At 36.6% G+C, this 25,978-nt stretch overlaps 1 protein-coding gene across 2 annotated transcripts in view; it reads left to right on the top strand.

The window, feature by feature from the left end:
• Window positions 1-25,978, top strand: part of LMBR1 (limb development membrane protein 1) — a 69,001-nt gene that overhangs the window by 21,298 nt on the left and 21,725 nt on the right. For both annotated transcript variants that reach the window (XM_034401721.3, XM_034401722.3), the window contains exons 3-7: window positions 6,983-7,022; window positions 12,477-12,616; window positions 15,081-15,184; window positions 23,449-23,575; window positions 24,124-24,192. In XM_034401721.3, the coding sequence (XP_034257612.1) occupies window positions 6,983-7,022; window positions 12,477-12,616; window positions 15,081-15,184; window positions 23,449-23,575; window positions 24,124-24,192 (480 nt within the window). The remainder of the gene's footprint in view (window positions 1-6,982; window positions 7,023-12,476; window positions 12,617-15,080; window positions 15,185-23,448; window positions 23,576-24,123; window positions 24,193-25,978) is intronic.

Below are 25,978 nucleotides of genomic sequence, written 5' to 3' on the forward strand. Positions count from 1 at the left end.
ATTGGGAAAACTAATTTCATGCATAAACATTGTGCCTTGGGCTCGACGACACTCTCGTCAGTTACAATGGCTTCTCTTGCCTTACCAAAAGCAGGGCACGGCGGACTCTCAGTTCAAGATAAAGCTATCTCCGATAGTGAAACTATCATTGAAATGGTGGATGTCACCAGCCCTGAGAGCAGGAACACTATTTATAGAACCACCAAGGATCAAGTTGACCACGGATGCCAGTCTGATAGGATGGGGAGCCCATCTTGGGTCTCAACTAGCACAGGGAAAATGGTCTCAGGTAGAGAAACAGTACAATATAAATTTCCTAGAATTAAGAGCAGTCAGATTAGCGTTAAGACATTTCCATCAGGAAGTAGCGCAGAAACATGTATTAGTTCTAACAGACAATATGGCCACAAAGGCTCATTTGAACAGACAGGGAGGTACGAGATCAAAATTGCTCATGAACGAGACAGAAAAACTAATGCAATGGGCAGAGAGATATATACTGTCGATAAAGGCGGAACACATATCGGGTTCCTTAAATCAACAAGCAGATTGGTTAAGCAGGGGGATCATAGATCAGGCAGAATGGAGATTGAATCCAAAACTATTTCTACAAATTGTAAACAGGTTCGGGAAGCCGATGGTGGATTTGTTCGCCACGGAAAAGAATACACAACTTCCGAGATTTTTCTCAAGATTCCCAACGCCAGGAGCGGAGGCTCTAGATGCTCTGCGAAGTCCTTGGCCTCAGGGACTTTTATATGCATTTCCCCCCATTCCCATCATTCCACTGGTCATAAGGAAAATAATGATGGAAAAAGCAGACATCATTCTAGTGGCACCATACTGGCCTCGCCGAGAGTGGTTTGCGGATCTGAAAGATCGTTCAATCGATCAACCATGGAAGTTACCAGTGGGCAGACGGGATCTGAGTCAAGGAGCAATTTATCATCCAAACCCAGACTGGCTACAATTGACCGTCTGGCGTTTGAACGGATCTGTCTCTTGAAAGATCAGTTACCACATGATGTAATAGATACTATTCAAGCGGCTAGAAGACCAGCAACAGTCCGCATTTATAATGCATCCTGGAAAAAATTCGCTAAGTGGGCAGTTGAACAACATACAGATCCTACAACTGCATCAGTACAAGATGTTCTTAAGTTTTTACAATCTGGTTTTAAAAAAGGACTTGCACCAGCTACTCTCAGACGTCAGGTAGCTGCATTAGCTACAGTGCTTCATTCTGACAGGGGACATTCGTTGTCTCAAGACCCTAGAATCAGATCATTTTTACATGGGGCTGTAAATTTAAGACCACCAACAGTACATAGATACCCAACTTGGGATCTCAATTTAGTATTACAATCATTGACACTAGAACCTTATGAACCTATTAAGGAAATAACATTAAGACATCTTACAATGAAACTAGCCTTTCTATTAGCGATTACGTCGGCTAGAAGAGTATCTGAATTAGCAGCATTATCTATTCGGCAAGATCTGTGTATTTTCTTTCCGGACAGAGTGGTTATGAGACTGGATCCGGTTTTTATTCCAAAAATTAATTCATTATTTCACAGATCGCAAGACATTGTCCTACCTAATTTCTGCCCAAATCCTAGACATCCATTAGAAAAAAGGTGGCATACATTAGATGTTAGGAGGATATTAAAATGTTACATTAAGAGAACGGCAAATTTCCGTAAGTCGGAGGCTTTGCTGGTATCCTTTTTACCATCTACTATGGGACAGAAAGTATCATCTACAACAGTGGGTAGATGGATTAAAGCATGCATTGCTGCTGCATATAAGTTGCGGGGTTCACAAGTTCCTGAAGGTATAGTTCCACATTCGACACGCAGTGCAGCTACATCAGCAGCTTGGGCCACTCAGGCTTCAATTGATGATATCTGTAGAGCGGCCACATGGTCCTCTATTTCTTCTTTTATCAGACATTACCGAGTGGATGCATTTGCGGCGGCGGATGCATCATTTGGTAGAAGAGTTTTACAAACTGTAATTTCCAACCGGAGCCAGGGGATGGAGTCTAAACCCTCCCAATGAATGAAGGCTTGGGTATGTCCCAATCGGTGGAATATCTGAGCAGCAAGGGAGGAAAAAGGACGTTGTACTTACCTGAACGTCCATTTTATCCCTGCTGCGAAGATATTCCAGCCCTCCCAGTGTACTTCCATCACCTGGCCTGGGTTGGGGTTTCTGTTTTTTCTTCCTCTACAGCAAAGATTGGAGTGTATTAAGAGATAACTGGTGAGATACGATACGAAGTCCAGAGGCTGAAAGTGAAAATTACAAGAGGCGACTTCGTGAAAAGACTGGACATGCGCAGAAGAAAGGGGCGTGACCAGGCTGTAGAGGAAGTTTGAATGGCACCCAGTCAGTCCAATGACAGTGGATCATAGCCCAAAATCCAATCGGTGGAATATCTTCGCAGCAGGGATAAAATGGACGTTCAGGTAAGTACAACGTCCTTTTTCCATTATGTTCTCTACATAATGGCCATAATGGAACCTACCCATTATGATTGTATATTGTAACAGTGGTAAATTGGTCATGATCAATTTTATGACTTTTTTGTAGTGTTTGTTAAATGAACCAATGGTTCGCTATGGGTGTGATTTTCCTGAAAACCAGAAGTGCTAGGTTTTGGCAAAATTATCATGGAACACAATCACGTGGCCAAGGGATGCTGCAAATGGCCCTAAATGTGGCCATATTGCCAAGGGCCCAAAATTAAGTCACATGACTGCGAAGGAGGCCCAACCATCAGAACTTTAAATCTGGGTTATAAGTTCCCTTTATGGGTCAGTTGTAACTTTCAAGGACTGCCATATTGGAAATTTGAACTAGGATAGCCACTGCCCATTTAAACTACAAAGCCTTTTTGCATGTAAGCTTACCATTGACAAATTGTGTATAACTCTGTTAGCACCCTACTGTGGCTGGGTGAAATCAAACAATCTGTTCAGTGTTCGAGGAGTTTAAGAAGTCCTTGTTGTCAGTCTTATGAGTAGAACAGGAAACTGACTCCATAGGAATACTAGAACCATACTTTATTGATAAAAGCTATAGAAATAGAATCTTGTAAGTTTATCTGTGTTTTCTCTTCCCTTCCTGTTCCACCCAGGGAGTTAGAGTGGGTCAGTCTGAGTCTCTTTTGTACTTTCTTCTGCCCTAGGCTTAATGCATGCTTCTTCTGGACCTGTGGTTCTAATGTCTTCTGGCTGCATTCTTCAAACTCTTTTCATTAGCTTGCTACATGTATAACTTGTGCTTAAATTATCCAGTTTACCTTTTAATAAAAACCCCTTAATCTCCTAAAATTAAGTTAGTTTTCTCCATTGGGGGAAAACTTTGGCTTGCTTGAGCCTCATTGAGTGAAGAGGAATTGTTTTGGGCCAGATATAAAATCTATAAGTTAATCGCACAGCCAGCCAGATGCGTAGACTGGATTTGGCATTTTTATCCACCTATTACGTCCTCAATGACCTGGGGTAGGCAGAGGTTGATGTTTTATGGCATTAGAGGTATCATCGCAGAATGTAAGCTGTTCCAAATAAAGCTGTCTTTGATGGTGAATTTATCAATACTGATGGGGTTCAAGTGGTGCTCCAGTTGTATTTGAATTGCACCCCAAATGCCTACTATTGTTGTTTCTACATTCGCTTTCTTTTGCCACAGTGTTTCAATTTCTATTTGCGGGTTTTTGTATTTAATTATCTTCTTCACTTCTTTCTTCTATTCTGCTGTTTCCAAGAACTGCCACATCCACTATCCAGACTTTTTTGTCTTTGTTATTGACAAGTCTAGTGCGTTGTGTGACAAATGCCTGTATTTTTGAATTCTAAAGCCCCAGAGTAATTTAGCTTCCTCGTTTTCTATTACTTTCTCTATTTATGGTCCCACCAGTCCTTGCTTGCAGGCAAATTGTATTTTTTTCAGTTCTTCCAATGCATCATTGTTGCTGTTTTGTCATATTGTTTGTAGACAGTCTTGTGCAAACTTCTTGCATCACATAAACAGGTAGTTCACAATTTCTTCAACTTCTTGGCAGAGGTGACACTTGCTATCTTTTGCTGTCTTCTCAATTATTGCTTTCTATGCATTTGTTTCTAAGAGTGGTTTTGTGCAACCAGAATTAGCCCCTCTGTCACTTTCTGTAACTTTCCTCCTTTTAGCCATTGCCAAGTCTTGTTATTATCTGCTCTACCTGTTATTTTTTTAAATATACTAGCCATGTAATTCTTCAGGGGTGTCAAATTCGATTTCATTGAGGGCCACAACAGGATTGTGTTTGACCTTGGGGCCCCTGGGGAGGCATGGCCAGGGGGTGTGGCCCGCTTGATGTCAATCATGTCGGGGTGCCTGTGGCAGCCCAAGCACTCTGCCAGCGAAAATGGGCTCCCGAGCTCCGTTTCAGGCTACGATGGCCTCCTGCAACCCTCTGCCAGTGAAAACAGAGCCCGGGAGGGCTGTGTGCTGCCCTTGCGAGCTCTGTTTTCAACTGCAATGGCCGCCTGCAACCCTCTGCCAGTGAAAACGGAGCAGCCCTCCCGAGCTCCATTTTCACTGGCAGAGGCACTGTGGACTGGTCCTTTGCTGTTTCCAGGGTGGCCCACGGGCCAGATCTAAGCACCCCACGGGCTGGATCTGGCCCCCAGGCCTTGAGTTTGACATTCCTGTAGTATTTTATCTTCCCATGCCTCTTTCCTATCCTTCATTTAATCCTTCTTGTAGGCCATTTCCAGTATTCAGTAAGCCTTCCTGGTCTACTAGCATCAGTGCATCTTTTCCACTGTCCATCAGATATTCTTCTAATGCCCCTTTTTCTTCTTCAACCATCTGAATATACTTGCAACATTCCATGCCCACCTATTTTCCTAGATTTTTTTAATGTTGCTCTGAGAATGCAGGACATGATTCATTGTCATTATTTTTCTACTCTTCCTATCTAGGGCTTTTAGTTCTACTTGAGTCCAGTCCACTATTCCAGCTGTGTATCTAATGACTGAAATTGCCCGAAATTATATATTTAATTGCCTTGATGGTATTTCTCCACTGAATTGGATCTTCTTCACTCTCTTGACTTCAGTTGCTTGATGTTGTCAGCTTAAAAGATGTTTGTGATGATCATCTTCACCCAAACTCTTGATGTTATTTCCATCTTGATTCCTTCAGTTTTCACTTGTTTTCCCCCATTTGATGGCAAGCATCTCATTTGTCGGTCCAAATTCCATTCCAATATCTTGGCTATATACATGGACAGTGCTGAGCAGTGATTCTATTTCAGATGATGTTTTTCTATACAGCTTCAGATCGTCCATGCAAAGGAGGTGGGATAGCCTGGCAGATGTTTTTGATGTTTGATGGTCATGGCCTGAGTTATTCAGTATTGTTGGCAGGGGAATAATGTTCCTTTATTTTTTTATATATTTTTATTACAATCTTGTGAAGCCACATTACTAGCTATCCATGGCTACATGCTCTTTGATGCTATGTAGTATGAAAAGAAGAACTATTCCAGCTTTCTGTCTGCATGTCCCTTACACTTTAGCTGACTGCTTAAGAGTCCCTTGTAGGAATAATCTTGCCTTGGAGGTTAAAATGTGCATAACAAAGACTATTTTTAGATGCAAAATTCTTTTAGCTGGAAAGACTTTGCATCTGATAAACGAGCTGGGTTACCAAATTAATACTTTAGGTAGCTTGATTTTATGGTTGTTTGCAATTGATTATCTTATAGATACAGTATTAATACATTTTAAGGAATAAAATAGTTTTCTCTTTCTGGTCACTAAAGTGAGGGTTTTTTTTTTTTTATTCTATTGAATGAGTAGTCTATGAAAGAAATTCAAGTTAATCAGGAAAGCATCCTAATCAATGATTTCTTAAGATCTGGACCTCCCCATGACCAGTCCAGAAATGTTCCTTTTGAACTCTGTAGGACAGTTACATGATATAAAATAACAATGTCCCAAAACCAACTTATAGGACGTAATTTTAACTGATATCTTCTTTGATTTGTTAAATGGAGAGTTTTCCCTGGCCACTGTCTGTTCAAAAGAAAACCAAGATTTTTGTGTTATACCGCCATCTAGCTACCAAATTACTTCCAAGTGCTTTGCTTATATTCATGAATAGTTGAGTGAATGTCATACCACTAGTAAAATAAGAATTCAAAATAGCTAATAAATCAATATATTTTAAAGAATTTAATATTAAATTCTATTCATGAGTATCTAAATGTAATTATGCTTTTTCATTGTATTAGAGGCGTGCTTTATTGTCTAAGTGTCATCACAGCATATATGTTTTCCTCCACACGGGTATATAAGATTTGCAAACCAGATGCAAGATTTTGAATAGTGACAATTGAATATTGAATGTTTCAAATTTATGAATTAAAATCAGTGAGAATAAATCAGGATGTATTTGAGCATTATCTGCCTATTCTTTCAGTTGGATGTGAATTAAAACATGCATTGCCATTCTTATTTTAGTGCATCTAATCTGCATTGAATTGTTGCTCTGTAGTGATGAACATTTCTAAGGCATGATAATAGTATCTTTTAATTTACTCTACTGTATGATAAGAGTATTATGCAATATTATATGATTGTCCAAGGACATCTAAGTAATTCTCAAGTACTTAAGGCTAAGCAGCTTGCAATTCCATTTCTAAGCTTTTTAGCAAAGAACATTTTAATGCAAACATTGGTGGAACATGTTAGTGAAGACTGCAGAGCTTTTTGAAAGATAACAGTAACCCAACCCTCCACCCCTGCAAACTATCATAACTTTGAAATTTGTGAAAGAAGAGCCAAATATTAGAAAGAAAGATAAATACATTTTAAATTTTGATCATGCTACATATTCTCTTTGCCAATTGCTATTAGACAAGAAGTAAAACGCTTAACAATGGCCATGATACCAATGTAATCTAAAATGTGCATTTTTTTTTCAGATGAGCAAGAGGATGAAGATGCTATTGTCAATAGAATTTCGTATGTATATCTACTTTCTCAGTAGATTTCAAAACTAGCAAATATAGCAACTCAAGAAAGAATTTCCCTGTTTATGGCTCAATTCTTATATTGTTTGGAAAGCATTTCTAAATAGAGTATAATACTTTATTAGAGAGAAGAAACATCTGCCTTTACCTAGGATCAAACTCACAGCCTCCTGATCGTGAGGCAAGAGCTCCACCTCTAGGCCACCATACCACTCTATTTTGCTCACATTTATGTGTGAACAAAATAGGTATATGAGGAGCACATGTGAAGATAGCTTGCTCCCTCCAGATTTAGTTTTATTTAAGGCAACTCTTTTGAAAACAATGTGACTTGGGTACAAAAGTTTTAATGAGTGAGTTCTCAGTTGATGCAGACTATCTTCTTAGAAAGTCAAAAGGCTTAGAATATGGAATGCACTTCTAAAATTATTAGCCATTTATTGATTCTTATGTAACAGTATTTTATCTATCATTTTCGTGCTTATACATTAATGAAGGTAGATAACAGTTCCAATCAAAATTATGTAATAGTTAAAAGAAAAATAAATGCAACTATTAAAATAGGGCATGAAATAAACTGAAATAAATAAATATATATATACAAAATAGTGAAAGTTCATCAGATGCCAGTCTTGTCTTTTGGAGACATATTCAGCCCTAAGTGAAAATTCACTTTGGTCCATATTCTCTATGGTCTATATCCAAGGTTTGATGGATTTTTTTTTTTTTTACAAATAGACTGAATTTTGCAGATTTATGTGGAAATTGCATGTACATCATAAATAATGTAATACATAGATGATGGTGTTTAGTTTTTTAAATTTTTTTAAACTAAATCAGTAATGTGTAGATTATAATATTTAGTTATTTATTTTTAATTATTTTTTTAAAACCCTAAGTTAAATTGCATTTTTGTACAAACTGTTTTTTGTTGATTGGATAAAGAATTGTACTTCCTATTCTTTAGAAATAACTGGCATTATCCCAACATAATGACTGGCATTATGTTGCTATATGTGTCAAAATAACCCTCTGGGTTAAGACCTTAGGCCTGCAATTATTTCCCTGCTGTTTGCATGGGGTAATCCCTTCTATCAGAATGTGAGAAACGTGTACAAATGGCTATTTAGTTAAGTGTAATATGATCATACATTATTCTATTGGATTATTAATGGGCAACAAACATTGCCTTTTGGAAGATTTGCTTGAATTACAGTATGGTTATGATTCTGATATGTATTTAAATTTGCCAGCTTTTATATGCTAGCTATAGCAAAAACACTAATTTATATTGGTTTTATACCTTTCTGAAAATGTGAAACTTAATTTGGTAATATACAGCATCAAAAATATAACATGAGATCCATAGTTTAAGCTTTTTTCTTGTTTTATAAAAATGACAGTATTGGTTTAATTGCTTTATGCAAACTTTAGACTGAACAAAATGTTATAACTCAAAACTATTAGCAAGTTAGTGAAAATAGTAACTTCCTTGCCATTTCTGACAGCTATTTGTCATGGTCATTACCTTTCATTACAAGTACAAGTAGTTTTTCTGTAAAGCTGAATCTATGATACAATTTCTCTTTCTGAACAAGGTACATATTTTCCTGCCTATTATGAGAACTGACCTTTCCCCCCTTTTTATGTGACTAATCATTCAAATTTTGTTATTATCCTAAACCCCAAACTTAAAACACATGTGGAAATTTAAAAAATCTACTTCTTTCTTATAATCAGTTTTTGATAATGGAATATTTAATAACTGAGGTGTTTTTATTTTCTGAATTCCATTATTTCTTGATCTGAAACATCTATGAAATGTCTTAATTATCACTACCCTGTGAGTAAACTAGGTGACCAATAAATTTAATCAATCAACCAATCAATATTTATCATCTATTCCCTTTCAGGTAAGGATGTTATACAGAGCACAGAAAATGAGTAAGAGATAGTAAGCTAAAGAATTAAAGGTGTAAGAAAAGAAGGTTAAAACATATGTCCGCCCAAACTAGTTAGTACGTCCTCCATATCTTTCTGTTCTTTGGAACTGTCCTCCCTTCCACCACATCGACATACTCCTTCAGATATGGTCTTTTGTCCTTCAAACTTCTCTTTCACCAGCTCTCTTCAACCATAACTTTCTCAGGCTTCCCCTTCCTCTTCACTCATTGATTCTTCTTTTATGCATTTGTTTTGCAATCTGATCCACATTCGTTCTCTCTATTTGACCACACCACTTCAATGTATTTCTTTTGCCTTGGCCCCTCATTTTTGTATTCACCTCACATTCAGTCAGCACCTAATAATTTCAACCCTTTATCAACGTGTGTTAACACAGATTTAACTACTCAGTTCCCACTGCATTATTTAGTTGATTTTATGTTTCTCCTGAAAAGCACAGTTCTCACTTCCATGTAGTAAAAGGGGGCAGGATATAGGCATGGTCCTATATACAACCATTTTTTCCAACAAGTATTCATTCTTTGCAACCACCAATGCACTGTCCACTACTTATCTGCCAACCTTTGCACTGTCTTAACGTTTGTCCATCTGTCATCCTGTCTTTAATAAACATTCTACCAAGGTACACTAAATTACCTATTTGCTCTGGTTTTTGTCCTTAATAAACCAATGGCAATCCTCAATTCCTCTGATATCCAATATAACAGTTCGATTTTTAGTGGAAAATGAACACTGAGCTTTCCAAGTTTTGCTTATTGTTACCCTTTTCACCCTTTTGATCATAATTCTGTGAAACACACCACCCAAGCGCACATTAAATGAACCCCTTTGTAATTTCTGCATTCGGTGTTGTTCCTTTCCCATTGTATAGGGAAATAGAACAGTATTCTTTATATTATCAGGCACAATATAGTATTTACATATATATTAAATGTACACAATCATTCCATAAGCAAACCCCATTAATAGTTTCTGTACGTGATCTGAATTGCAACCTTATTTTTTAACAACGACATCCAGTATTTTGCTGAATGCTAACATGGCATTTAATTCAGTTCCATCCCATGAGATATTACTATCATTCCTGTATAAATCTCTAAAATATTCCTTCAAACATTCCCGACCTTAATTTCTTTAAAATAAATAAACTGACAAGGGAGTCAGCTCTTCCCAGGTTATGGCAATGTAGATCAAGTTCCTTCCAAGGTGATCAAAGAAGTGGCCAAGTATCTATTGATTCAGGAAGGAAATCCAGAAAAAAATTTTTTTAGAATTTAAAACTTTACATAGGGTCTGATTTCTGTATGGTGCTGCATGCCATTTTTTGCCTATATATGACACCCTTCCTGGCTGTAAGAAAGGTACATGCATTATCTAACCATTGTGAGCCTTTGTAGCTTGAATATTCACAAAGTGCTGTAATTTACATCTGGGTCTAGGATGAAGTATGATCTCTGGATTTGCCCACCCTTAACTATTAATGGCAGGAGATCCTTCGTCTATACTAAGATTACATTGTAGCTACAAATATTTTGCAACCTGCTAAATGTCAGTTATGATACCAATGTCCTGCTCAGTATTAGAACCTTGACCCAATGGAGCCCTCAGCCAGATATGGAATCTACTAGGTTAGTGATGGTTAACCTTTTCTGGACTGAGTGTCCAAAGCGTGCGTGTGCGTGAACCCCCAAAATGCAATGTGCGCACGGCCCCCCGTGCATGCACTCCACACATGTGCACATGGCCCCATGCGTGTCCCCCCCCCCCAAGAATGTGCGGCAGAGACCCAAAGACCAGCTAGCTGGCAGGAGGCGTGTGCGCATGCGTAGTAGAACTGAGCTGGGGCGATGGCTCGCATGCCCACAGAGAGGATGCTGCGTGCCACTTCTGGCACACGTGCCATAGGTTCGCCATCATGGCACTAGGCCAACAGGTAGAATAAAATCTATTACAGCCGGCATCTTCTGTACCTTTTCTGATCAATTATGGTTGAGCAATTTTCTGCAATTATGGTTGAAGCAGCTGCAATAGCTCCTGCCCTCTGTCTCAAAATATCAGTCTTTTGGCTTGATGACATTTTTTTTGGAATTGGAAGCAAATCTGTTACCTTTCTCACTCAGTATGAATATACATTTTCCAGAAGCCTTCCCCAGACTGTGGAACCCAATTTTCAGTGGTACTAGTATTAGGCATTTTTCAGCTAACAAGAATAAATTTCCAAGAGCACAGATTCTCAGATATATGTTTATTGTAGAAAAGTCATGAAACCATTACGAAAGAACTCTCTGGCAACTGCTGTGTATCAAAAGTTTGCAGTAAAAAAATCAGTGTTGAAAATATTCTCTCTTTCTCAAAAGTTTTTCAAAATGAGTAAGTAGAAGAAGTGTTCTCAGACTTCTTTGATCAAACAGCTTTCTGATACTTGTTAAGATCTTTTCATTCCTTAAAGAATTGAATCCTTTTTCCTTCTCACACAGAAGCCTAAGCATCCTCACACATATGAAATGCGGTACTTGTACAGATCCTTCTTAAACATTTTAAGAGTTTTGGGCATAACTCTAGAAAATGCACTTGGATGTTTCCTCCCCTGTATACAAAACAAACCATTATATTTTAATCCTATCAAGCTCTTGGAGCAAAATCAGTAACTTCAAAGCGACATAAATTCAGTTCTTTAAGTTCCTGCAATTCTTCTGGTTGTCTTTCCAGAAGACAGTTACAATTCCAGGAGAATGTTGACTACATAAACATGACAAACTAGATAGATAGATAGATAGATAGATAGATAGATAGATAGATAGATAGATAGATAGATAGATAGATAGATAGATAGATAGATAACAGATAAATAAAGTAGATTAAAAATTATGCATATACCCACATACCGATATATATTATATGACACACAATGACAGACAAACAACACAGTCTAGTTCGGATGTATACATGTACGTGGTGAGAAAAACAAATCTTAAAAGTTTATCAGAGGGAACAAAGCTGTTAGAAAGTGATGAATAGATATGTGAAAAAGATTAGCACCCATTTACCTACAGAATAAACTGCTGCAGTTCTTGACGTTTGAGATAATGTATCTGCTTTTGGGGGGATTGATATGCTCAGTTCTGGTCTTCTCCAGTAGAGGGAGTGCTTCCATTTACTCTGGACAGATGTTGCTTGAGCTGGCCTAGTATGTGGAGTAGTATTTTTTTAAGTACAGAATTTAAATCTGTAGGTGAAATATAGATGACTATATGGTGAACCAGCATAGAGAAATTTACTAGGCTATTAGCTTCATAGGATTTTATTTTTAACATAGGTTCAATTATATTTGCAGAAAAATTTCTTCAATTAATGCAAATTATGCAGCATTTATTCTACTATAGTAGTTTACTCATGCTTTTAAATAAAATATTTGCTTAAACTTCTGTTGGTTTTAAAAGTGCTCCATAGAGACTAAAAATACTGCCTCTCTGTGTTTCAGGCTTTTCCTGAGTACTTTTACTCTTGCAGTTTCAGCGGGTGCTGTGCTCCTCTTACCTTTTTCAATAATCAGCAATGAGATTCTGCTTTCTTTTCCACAAAGTTACTATATCCAGTGGTTGAATGGGTCTCTAATTCATGGTTAGTATAATGTCATGTAATATTACTATTTGAATATGTAATATGTTATAGCTGGTGATTGCTTTTAAAGGTAGCATATAGGTAGTCCTCAGTTTACAACCATCTAAAGTTATAGCGGCACTGAAAAAGTGACTTATGACCTGTCCTTGCATTTATGACCATTGCAGCACCCTCCTCCCATGATCAAAATTTGGGCATGTGGTACCAGTATGCATTTCTGAGAGTTGCAAGGTTCTGTGGTCATTTGATCACCATATGTGACCTTCTCAGCTGCCTTCCAATATGCAAATCAACAGGGGAAAGCCAGATTTGCTTAATGACAACACGATTCACTTAATAACTGCAATTATTCACTTAAGAGCTGTGGCAAAAAAAGTTATAAAATTGGGGGCAACTCATTTAACAATCATCTTTCTTAATTCTGGTCCCAATTGTCGTCGTAAGTTGAGGACTACCTGTATATACTTCTTATCAGAATTAGGTAGGCATGGAAGATGGTTGTGGAAATAAAGTGGACTAGAAACTTATGGTACCTGGAGGATATTTAATAAATGATGTGTGGGATCTGATTATTTTAATAGAAATTGGAAGCCGTATCAGGAAATTGTGTGTGAATTTTTTAAATAGCCAATAATATAGTCAGCATCTTGAAATACTGGAAGTGAACATTATGTAAAGTTTGAATACAGGGGTACCACGGTACTCACTATTAATTGGTTCCCGGAGGCATGATGAGGACCAAACAAACCATGTGACTTAATTCATGACTCTTTGTTTCGGCTGGAAAGGGTAGTAAGTCAATGAGGCAGCTGATACCAACAAGTTCTAGCTTGAGTGTCAAGTACCAAACAAATAACAGGTACCAAAATTTTCATATCCAAATGTTTTGGGTAACAAATTTGATGAGTTTTAAAGCAGTCGAGTTCTGAGGTATGACTGCTTATGTTTCCCTGGTGGTCTTCAGTCATTATGACATTAGTTTTGCAATTATTTCTTACTTATATTCCCATTGAAGATACTTTTAAAGGAGTTTGACAACCTACATGAAATTACTGATACAGCTATTCTTCTACTTGGAATTGTTTTCAAAATCTTAAGAAATGTTTAAACCTAGTGTACGTGCATTTGAACTTATAGAATTTAAACAAAATCATATTGTAATGATCATGCCATTTCTATATAATCATTTTGAAACCCAATATGTGTGTTGTTTTAAAGTAAAGACAAAATGGAAAGACCTCACACCATAAATAGGTTCAGCTTTAAATCTCAGTATACAAAACAAAGGACAGAAAAAAAAAAGGGGGGGGTAATTAAAAAGCCCTGAAATTCTAAAAATCCATTTGCCAAATATTAATGTTTCTTTTTCTATTTCATGTGTGTCCAGCAGATGGAGATAGAATATAGTACAAATTGCCCACGGACATGTACCTTTTCATTCTTCAAAGTATTGTAGGCAAGGTTGAGACTTTATCAGAGCTGGTGAAATGCTTAATTTCACTTTTTCTTAATAATAAATACTTTAATCCGATATTGCATCAGACAGAAGCTGGCAGGAATTTTGTGTTTATTGATAAAATCCCATACACTGTAGTTTTCTCATTGGACAGATTTATATTTTTCTCTAATACGTTCAGAAACCCTTATCTCATTTTTTTCCATCATTGTGTTACACATTCTTTTGATATTAAATAACTATTTTCAGAGAGGATTGTTATGATGGTTCAAAGATCTGTGTCCAGTATTTATGAATGTATCAGACATAGTATAAAACAGGTTACTCATGCAGGATATTCTCTGAAGGATTTTTTTTCATGCATAGTTTTTGCCTAAACTGCTTGTGTCATAGTCTTATTTAGAACTTTAAATGTCTCAGTTGTGCTACCAGTAGTAACTTTTGAAGACTCAGGCAATGTTTGGTAGCTAATAAAAAGATTAACATTTGCATTTGGCATTCAATCTGATATATAATATGCTTTAAAAATTATTTGGAAGTGTGATTACGGGAATGTAAAAGAGGCAGCTGCTTTGTCTTTAATGTGATTCCTTAAAATAGCTGCATTTGCTTTTAGAAACCTGAAAAGACTTGCACCAATTTTGAAACACCTTGAAACACCACATGAAGCATACAGAGCTCTAATATCTAGAATCTTCAGAGCAGTGAATATATCAGGAGAAATTCTGTGATTCTGCTGCTAACGTATCATGAAAGCTAGTAATCACCAAGCATGTCTGGTCAGCATTTGAGAATGCATTTTAATTTGTGGACAAATACTTTGCATAGAAAAATACAGCTTACAGAACCAGAAATATTTTCAAGACCATCTAAAATTGCTTTGTTTATATCTTAAAAGATCACCAAGAGGAAAAAAAATTAAAAGTAATTTTTTTCTGTGATATGTTTAAAATTCTGCTGCCTTTGAGAAACAATATATTGATATATTTCTTTTCTTGTTTTGTTTAGGTTTATGGAACATTGCTTCCCTCTTTTCTAATCTTTGTTTGTTTATATTGATGCCCTTTGCTTTCTTCTTTCTGGAGTCAGAAGGCTTTGCTGGCTTAAAAAAGGTGCGTGGCTATTATATATTCAGTGGATGGGATATCAGAAATACCATGTGATGGGTGGGTACTTGCTGCTTTCTGAGCTTGGTTGTTTTATTACAGATGCTTTGTCACAGTACTAGGTAACATCATCATTATCATGTCAATATCTATAGAGATTCTCAGTCACCCAGGTCATGGTTGTCCCAAAGGTGCTTTTTCAAGAGGCAACTGGACTTTTTTGTTTTTCTTTGAAGGCGTTTCGCTTCTCATGCAGGAAGCTTCTTCAGCTCTAACTTGGATGGTGGGACAGGAAGGATTTATATTTGTCTGTGTTCTCAGGATCACATGAGTAGTGCAAATGGCTGTGGAGCCTTCTTGAAACTGCTGAAAGGACTGTGTTGTGGAGCTGTGCTTTCTGCAGGATGTTTTCTGCCCTGTGTCTCATCACTATTGAACACAGGCGCAGGCTTTTGGGAATGAGACTGTTGTCTGCATCTCAAACTGAAGCACCCTACTTTTAGCAGTTCCAAGAAGGCTCCACACCCATTTGCATTACTCAGGTGACTCTGAAGACACAGACAAACCTCCGAGTGACCTCAACAATTCACTAAAAGAATGCTAACGATCAGCTATCTGCAAGGAATATATATCCTTCTATTCCCCACCATCCAGTCAGAGCTGAAGAAGCTCCCTGGATGAGAAGAGAAACATCTTCAAAGAAAAACAAGAAAGTCCAGTTGCCTCTTGAAAAAGCACCTTTGGGACAACCATGTCAATAGACACGTTGACATAAACAATAGCTGCATAACTTCCCTGATCAGCAATTTCCCTGATCTGCCGTGGATTTTAACTTGGGGATTTGGGGATTTTAAATTGGTTTTAACATTATCTAATTTTATCTATTGTCGAGTTGTTTTTATTTCTGTGAGCCGCCCCGAGTCCTACGGGAGAAGGGCAGCATATAAATCTGACAAACAAACAAACAAACAAACAAACAAACAAACAAACAAACAAACAAACAAGACCAAAACACTTCCCCAGCAGCAATCAGCATCCAGATGAGCATAGATTTAACTCCAAGATTAACATCATAACAACAATCAATATCCCAGTCAAAGAAAGGCCAAACAAGCCAACAGTAAATAACTCAACCAAAGAACTGCTAAGATCTTTCCCACCAACACTGATGTGGCAGGGCCACCAGAATATAAAGGATATCACTCCTAATTGGTACCGATGATGATACCTAATTTGGGTAATGAAACATCTGCAAGAAAACCCAGAAGCTCAGAGAGCATCCAGGACCCCCCATTTCAACCCTGAATTACAAATATTTTCCTCTATTGATACCATATAACCACTGGCAAAGCTTTATTTAAAAAAGGGCAGGCTCTAAAAATCTATGCTAAAGATAATTATGTTTGAGCTATATGTAATAGAATTTGACCTTTACAATACAGGTAGTCCTCAACGTATGACCACAATTGGGACCAGAATTTCTGTTGCTAAGAAAGACAGTTGTTAAGTGAGGTGCCAAATTTTTTGCCATGGTTGTTAAGGGAAGCATTGCAGTTGTTAAATGAATCACACAGTTGCTAAGTAAATCTGCCTTCTCATGTTGACTTTGCTTGTGGGAAGTTTGAGTGGGAAGATCACAAGTGGCTGCCATATATATGACCCTGAGATGCTGCAGCCATCAAAAATACAAAATTTGACCATGGGAATGCTACATTGTAAATATAAGTACTGGTTGCAAGTCACTTTTTTCAGCAGCATTATAAACTTTAAATGGTTGCTAAATGAATGGTTGAAAGTTGAGGATTTACCTATAGGTTTTTTTTTTAATGTATAGTAGTAAAAAATGATAATGAAGTAAAAAACACACCATTGTTTACATTAGAGTTATGAATAAATTGCAAATATTTAACTATTTTTAGTATGGTTTTTTACTATTGAATAAGTATATGTAACAATTTGAAAGAGGCACATGTATAAGTATGGATCATTAAATACTGACAGCACTCAGATTTTAATGTGCATTAACTTGAATAATAAATTCATAATACATTTGTGACTATTAACAGTTTATTCAAAATGCAGTCAGGTTGAATTCGATCCCATTTTCCTTTTTCCAGCATTCATTTAACCTTGTCAATTAGTTTCCTGTTCCACTTTGATAATATTTATAATAAACCAGATGATCTGATTTATCCTAGTTCACTGCAAATGTATAGTCTGGTAAGACAGTACCTTGTTTGCTTCTTACCTCAGTCCTCCATGCAAGTAGATAAAAATAATCAAGAAGTCTTATTTTATAATTTCCAAACCAAGATTTCTGGTTTGGATTCCTAAATAGTCTGGTACTCATAAAGCAACAATAAATCTTATCAGCATGCATTGTTTTTGGAACATTTGCTTTTCTGTAGCAGTTTGCAGTTACATCAAGAAATCAAACCATTTGGCAACTAATCTGAAAAAAATCTGGGAGAAATCTAATGTGGACTCAAATTCTCTATACTGTTAAAGCACTAATCATAACAAAAGCAGCAGGAGATATGAATGGGAAGTCTTCAGATATATTTTCTTATCTATCCTTTATCCTTGCCAATAGGATTGATTTTTATTTCTTTCATGAAGGGGTTGTTACAAAAAGATACAGCAATATTTCACCAGGTGCTATATGTCAACTAACCCTATCACTAGTATATTTTCTGCATTGAATTCTCAAGATATTTTTTGTTTAAAAATAGAAATAGCAATAGCACTTAGACTTATATACCGCTTCACAGTGTTTTACAGCCCTCTCTAAGCGGTTTACAGAGTCAGCATATTGCCCCCAACAATCTAGGTCCTCATTTTACTGACCTCGGAAGGATGGAAGGCTGAGTCAACCTTGAAACTGGTTGGCCTTATATTTTAATATGCAAGTGACAGACTGTTGTTGAACAGATACATTTATGAAAGCACGGTGCATAAAATTAAAATAGCATGTTAACCAACTTAGTGGCAAGGCTACTTCACAATATGCAAAAATACATTTTAAATCCTGATACTGTGTTTCCTGGAAAATAAAACTCTGTCTTATTCCTTTTTCCCCTCCAAAAGAGACATTAGGTCTTGTTTTTGGGGGATGTCTTCCACTGTCTCACTTTACAGCAGCTGCCAGCCCACTTCTTTTGCAATTACTTGCTGCCGCTCATGTGCAGCATCCCCTGGACTCAGTTTCACTGTCAGAGGCCTCTGCAGCCGAGAAATGAGCTCCGGATTGATGTGTGCGGTGCCCCCTGGCCTCTGTTTTGCCGTCAGAGGCCTTCAGAAAGGCCTCTGATGGTGAAATGGAGATCGGGGAGTGCTGTGTGCAAACGGCGGCAAGCAGCCATACAAAGAAGTGGGCTGGTAGGGTGAAGCAGGTGTCGGGGTGTGGGAAGCCTAGCTGCAACTGTCCTAAGGTAAGGGGGTGTGGGGCATGTAGGGCAACTCCATCCCCACCATCCCCACCCTAGCTTGATTGTTATCCCTGCACCTCGCCCCACCTCATGTAACCAGGTGCAATGGAGTGGGCGGGGGTGTGTCTTAACTAGGGCTTATTTTGGGAGGTAGGGCTTATATTGGGCATATGTAAAAATCAAGCTAGGTTTTATTTTCGGGATAAGTCTTATTTTCGGGGTAAATTGCTTCATAATTGTGACAATTTTGGTTAATTCTCATTGGTGGCTGCCTGGAAACACTGTCCTCGATTGTAAACTGTCTCCAAAATCTTTTGTATTACTTGAGTCATGGACAGCAAATATATAATGTTAGTAATTTCAGTATAGGCACTGTTCTTTTTTTTTTTTTTTTTTTTTTTATTGAAAAGGTTTTCAAATACAAATTTTTCCCCCTTTTTCCCCCCCCTCCCCCCCCTCCCTAACCCCCCCTCCCCACCCTTCCCCCCCTGTGACTTCTTCGTAACAAAAAAAAACCCTAATTCATAACAGATTACTTACTCCCTCCTCAAAATACTGACCTTTACTTACTAAAAGTATTATAAATCCCCCTTTATCCATACATTTCAGAAAAGAAGAAGAGAAAAAAAAACAAAACAAAAAAAAACAAACACATTATACTATAACTATTATAAAATAACTCTAATTTAGCATAATAGTGTTTTATATCTATGCATTATTGCAACAATTCAAAACCACCTTCCACTTTAAAACTATACAATAAGTCCTACTTTAATAACATTTCAAAGCGGGCTCCCCATAAAATCTAATTTAACATTTATTCCACTCTATCCATTTCCTCCACTCCCCTAAATGTATCACTTAAAAATCCCTTTTCTTAAACTAATCAGTCTGTAGCTAGCTTATTCACCCACTGTCTTACAAATTTACCATACACAACAATTCTTGATATCTTTAATTCACTGCCCACACTACTTAAAAATATATATATATATATATTCCATTATATCTAAATAAAAAAAAGAAAAGACAATAACTTTAAATTTATAGTCCATATAATATCTTCTTGAAGTCTTTCCACTGGATTGTTAAAACCAACATCCATAATAGGGTGACATAGCTTGCGGATGCAACAGTTTATTCAAGATCTCCAATCATATCTGCCCCCATCAGTAGTAAACATCTTCTTATATATATAAAAGTAAAAACAACCACCCGAGTGACATTATAATTGTATTCCATATAATAATAATTGTGGGTTTCATCAGGATTATTAATTTCCATCATCGTATTGGGTAACAACCCGATCTTCTGCATGTCCCAATGTGATTCTCTTGCCTTATAATTCAAGATAATTATAATATATTTATCAACACAAAAAGAAGTTTCAAAATAGATAATTCAAAACCATCAATTTGAGGCTCTTTCCATGTCCCAAAATTACGGCAATGCAGAGATCTGCCACTATCCTCAGGATGATATTGACCAATATGTCGCCTCCTCTATGTTTTCACATAATCATTCATATTTTAAAATCACTGGCTTCACTGTTGCTTGGGTTAGAAATTTCTATTTTTGTACAACCTATTTCTTTTTTTGTTTTCTTTTTGTGGGTTTGACCTCCATCCTAATTTTTTGTGTCTCGCATTTCTTTTTTATTCCTTGTATATCCTCTAATTGGTTTCCATGCTTGTCCTTGCCTTGATAAGTCATCACATTAAAATCAGATGGCACTTCTCTCAAATTTGTAGATAATCCAGCTGGGGTATCCGATAAATCCAAAGGCAATTTATCTGGTACAATCTCTGTCTTTAGTTCCAGCTCCTTCTGCTTATCCTGTATTATATCTGAAGACGTTAAATTCATTTTCAACCTATTTTGATAAAATTCTTCCGCCCTTTCAACAGTATTTAACTGGTATCTTTCTCCTTGATATCTCAATATAATACCAACTGGGACGTCCCACCGGAATTGAATATTTCTCCTTTTTAACTCAGACACCAGAAAGCCAAATTTCTTCCTTTCCATTAATATCTTAGGTGGGAGTTCCTTGTAAATCCAAATCTTTCTTCCATACAATTGCAAATTAGAATTGAAGGAATTTTGCACAATTTTATTCCTAATTTCTTTATCTGAAAAATAGATTACCACATCTCTAGGCAATTGCCTTTGCTTGGCAGTCCAAGAGTTTATTCGATAAGCTCTGTCAATCCTACAAAACACTTCCTCAGGTTGAATCTTTAAAATCCCAGCTAGAAATTCAGAAGATATTTTCCTTAAGTCATCTCTGTTATTTTCCTGCAAACCTCTAAGTCTTATTGCATATTCTGTGAAATTATATTGTATCTTTAGAACCTCTTTTTGAATCCTCTGTTCCAGATATTCTACATTACCAGACTTTTGGTCAGCATCCATTTTAAATTTTTCTTCTGAACTATAATCCTGAATATTTAACAAATCATTTTCAATTTTTTGAAATCTATTGTCCAATTTATCTTGAATTTCATCCATTTTTGACTCTAGTAAATTAGTATTTGTATCCAACCGAATCATGAATTCTGGCAATTTTAAAATTTTTTGCTGCAAAAAGTCAAACTTGGATTTCACCAATTCCTTAGTTTCCTGCTTAAATTTTTCAAGTTGCTGATTCACAACCTCATCCCTTCTTTCAATCTCCTCTAAGAGAAATTCTATTATATTAAAATCAGGTTTCTGGGACTGAAGAGTTAAAACATATTGCTTTAAATTCTTGGTGGGGGAATCCCCCCCACCTATTTGTTTGTCTGACTTCACAAGCCTCAGTGCCATGTTTCCGCCTAAGCAGGCTTTGTTAGAAGAAGAAAAAAAAAAAAACAAGACAAAAGACTTCCAGCCAGCAACACTCAAGCCTCCAGGGAAAAAAGAGAAAAACAAAAACAGGAGCGGAGTTTTGTCTACAAATGTAGCCAGTGGTATTTATTCCGCTACATTGTAATAATAAAAAACGGAAGAACTTTCCCTCTCAAACTCTTCTCCAGCCGCGGCAGACGCCATTTTAAAAAGAAACTTTTTTCCTCTTTCTCTTCCTCTATTCTCTTAAGTAATTTTTAAAAGATAAGTAAAATACTTGCGCTTCAGTATTACAGGTCCAGCTCACATTTTCTTTGAGTAATCTGTCAAATTCGCAAGCTTGCTTTTGACGCCTGGCTCTGCATTAGCAGAGGTCTCCCAAAGCCCGGAGCAACGGCTGGGGATATGGGGCATCTCATCCGCTCCATCCCAAAAGTAAAAGAAAAACTTTTGGGACTCTGCAGAGAGTTCTACCCACCCCTGCCGGCTCTATCTCCGTTTCCTCATGGGAACGGAGTTTTTTCGAGCCGCCGTTCCGTTGTGAAGGCGGCTCTAACAGGCAGTGGAAGCTGACGATCCCTAAGGAACGTCTGGCGGCGGCCAGCAGCAAACAAGAAGTCCTGTATAGGCACTGTTCTTGATTTTAAATTATGGTACAGGTAGTCTTTGACTTACAACAATTCATTTAGTGACCATTCAAAGTTAGAATAGCACTGAAAACAGTGACTTATGACCATTTTTCACACTTGTGACCATTGCAGCATTCCCCAAGGTCACATGATCAGTTGCAGTTAGCAACATAAATTTGAACCATGGTGGCAGAGCGGTTAGAATGCAGTACTGCAGGCTACTTCTGCTGCCTGCCGGCTGCCTGCAATTTGGCAGTTCGAATCTCACCAGGCTCAAAGCCAATCAGTTTCAAGATTGACTCAGCCTTCCATCCTTCCGAGGTGGGTAAAATGAGGACCCAGATTGTTGGGGGCAATAGGCTGACTCTGTAAAACTGCTTATAGAGGGCTGTAAAGCACTGTAAAGCGGTATATAAGTCTAAGTACTCCTGCTCTTGCTATAAATTATGGTCGTAATTTGAAGACCACCTGTACTTAACATGTTGATTTTGAGCCCTTCTGTTACCATCTTGGTATCATAAACTTTGGACTGGGAGTTCTGAGGTGAGTTGGTTGTCTTTTGCTCTATAACAGTGTTTCTCAACTTTGGCAACTTGAAGATGAGTGGACTTCAAGTTGCCAAGGTTGAGAAACAGTGCTCTAAAACAACACATCTCTTCAACCATCCAGAACTAGGAGCAGTGTTACATTGGCATCATTTATGCACATGTGCTAAAGTACAGTGGGAATAGAAATTGAAGTTATTTGGGTGATTTTTTTTAAACTTGTTTTTTAGATTTTATAATGGCTTTTTGCTTGATGCTATTATACGGAGCAGATAATGTTTTTTTAAGCATTGTTGTAAGAAAATTTGTAAATGAAGTTGTCATAATGTACATATTAATTCTCAGAGTAGTTTGCTGTGATAGGAAACAAATCTTTACTATTATTATTTGTTTGAAATTCAAATTATTGCTTGCTGATATAGCTATCAAATTGAATGTCTTAATAAAAAAAGCCTTTGCGAAACTAACATAGAATAGAATAGAATAGAATTCTTTATTGGCCAAGTGTGATTGGACACACAAGGAATTTGTTTTGGTGCATACGCTCTCGGAGTACATGAAAGAAAAGATACATTCATAAGGTACAACACTTAATGATAGTCATAGGGAAACAGTCAATATAAATCTTAAGGATTTATGATTTAAAGGATAATATGATTAACTTCAATGAAAATAAATAAAAATAGTACAGATGATACTTACTAAGGATTGTAAAATATTTTTTTCTCCAAGGTATTTCAATTTTGGTTTAGTTGCACATTTAAAGTGAGCATCAATATGTCATATATCTATATTTGTGTCTATTTCTTGTTTACTATGTGCATTTTTTAAAAAAATAGGGAATCAAAGCACGTATTTTGGAAACCCTTGTTATGCTCATTCTCCTTGCGTTGCTTATTCTTGGAATTGTATGGGTAGCTTCAGCTCTCATAGACAATGATGCTGCAAGTATGGAGTCCTTATACGGTAAGAAAATACTTTCCATGTTCTGCTTTTCTAAAGAAAGGTAACCGAGTGGCCATTAGACAAAACAGATCTGGTTTTTTTATGGGTTAACTTAAATTCTAAACTTTTTAAACTTTGTTATTTCTTCCCATCTTACGTTTCACTTGGGATTGGATTTGAACTAACTGCTGCAAGGGATAACAGTGACTATTGTGACTATTTGTTTCTTAATCTCAGAACCGAAAATATCATAAATCGAAAAATGTAGGAAATACTAATGAAAAGGTTGTAATCCAGTTGAAGACAAGAGAAAGTGTTTTGGTTTTGGCCACAAGTTGAGATTGGATCTTCTGGATGATACATGTTTCTCAGAGAGATTCGTTTTCTGATTTAAAAAAAAAAAATCATTTGAAGTGACAAGTGATTGCCTTTAATCAATTATATTTTTATGAACAAGAATGTTGTTGCATATTTGAGGCCAGTAATAGAGTAGACGAAAACATTCTTTTTCATACTTTCATGTAGAGTGGATGAAGTAATGTACTAAATAAAGTATTCTTTAATTTCAGATCTTTGGGAATTCTACCTCCCTTATTTATATTCCTGTATATCTTTGATGGGGTGTTTATTACTTCTACGTAAGTTTTCCATACATATATTAGAAATAATATTTAATAAGGCTTTTTGACCTTCCAATGCAGGTGTCAGACACTTGCTATTTTCTATGTGAATATCCTGTATTCAGCCTTAGCCACGCGCAAAGCATTTGAAAGAAGCACTTTTTAAAGATTAGTATAATGAAAACATATCTCTACAACTTTCTGAAAAAAACTCTGTCCTTTGGTAGAATTAACTGGTTTGAAGACATCTCCTAGTTATTTGCATGTCTGTTTGCGTGCACAGCCATTTTGTTGGTGGCTGTGCATACAAGTTGGTCAAGGTGCAGATGCATGTGGATTGCCAGGGGAAGCTTTTGAGACAGTTGAAACGGTCTTCTAAGGATGCGGCTGTTTTAAGATTTCAAAGCGAGACTCTTCACAGGAACTGCCATATTTCTAAGTATTTGGCTTAGTCTGTAAAACCTGGGTTTTCTAAAATGTATTGCTTTAGCTGTCACTGATAAAAATACTTATATTTAAAATAGTTAACTCATTACTTCCAGGGTTTCAAAAATTCCTTGGAACATAATGGTGTGAAGCAGCTAATAATTCACCTAGCTTCGTATGATTCATGGTGAGTTTAAACACTCATATCCTTCCTTCAGGCCATAATGATAAACTTGGTAGCTAACAATCAATCATAAAATAAATTACACACACACACACACACACACACACACACACCCCACAGTAAAGTTGCTTAAAAAAACCTAAATGAAGCCATAAATAAGTAACAAATAAATCAAATAAAAAGTAGGAGTAATATTTAAAATTCTGTTCTGCCCAAATGTATGCTGGACCAGTAATAATGAAATCCTAAACAATAAAGAAAGCAATATAAATCACCTCAGACAAATGCCTATGTAGCCTCCAGCTGAAGGCCTCTAGTAAAGTGAAGCCTAACATTTCACTGGGTCATTGGTTCCAATTCTGAACCACTGGTAACCATTCATATATATTGTAGAAATTATTTGGAATGTCTCTTTGTGTAGCTTAAATCCACTATCCTGTCCTCTGGAACAAGAAAAAATAGATTTTAAATCTCTGTAGCAGTGTTTCTTAAAATATGGCCTGAGACACCCTCAGAGTCCTGCAAAGTCAAAATTATTTGCCGTATATTGAATATATTTGCAAAGATATAAAACAATGTCTCTTCTCATTATTATATTTTATTTGTTAAAAAAACATATAGGGTTTTTTTCATGGACAATATTCATGTTAATATCTATTTAATCGTTATTTTTACATGATTCAACAGGTTTCTGTGAATGAATCAATTTTAAAATTTAAAATGGTGAGTCTCAATAAATACAATACATATAAACAAAAACTCTTTGGAAGTTCTCCATAGGGTTTAAAAGTAGGAAAGAGTCATGAGAAGAAAAAATTTAAGAAATGCTGTAGCATAATTTTAGGTTTTGGAAAACAGTTTATCCCCTCTCTCAATCCCCTCTTCTCAAGTCTATCCATTCCCATCTCTTTCCATTTTTTTAGTCATATGTGTATTAAGCATTAGACAACAAAATGTAACATAGTTAGGTCAGTGTATAATACTTAGGCCAGAATAGAAAAAATCAGACTTAATACCCAAACTACAAAAAGCATGAAATCTATAATGACAAACTAACAATAAACGATTTTAGTTTACAACAGTGAATACATAGAAATATGGGAATTGTCTCTTGTAAGTTATCAACTCCAGATGGACTTTACATACTACATCACAATAACAGTAACTTCTTATAATATGGCAGGATTAATAAAT

This window comes from Pantherophis guttatus, chromosome 4, assembly GCF_059756535.1.
Source record: "Pantherophis guttatus breed Tessera chromosome 4, ASM5975653v1, whole genome shotgun sequence".
NCBI classification, from domain to species: Eukaryota; Metazoa; Chordata; class Lepidosauria; order Squamata; family Colubridae; genus Pantherophis; species Pantherophis guttatus.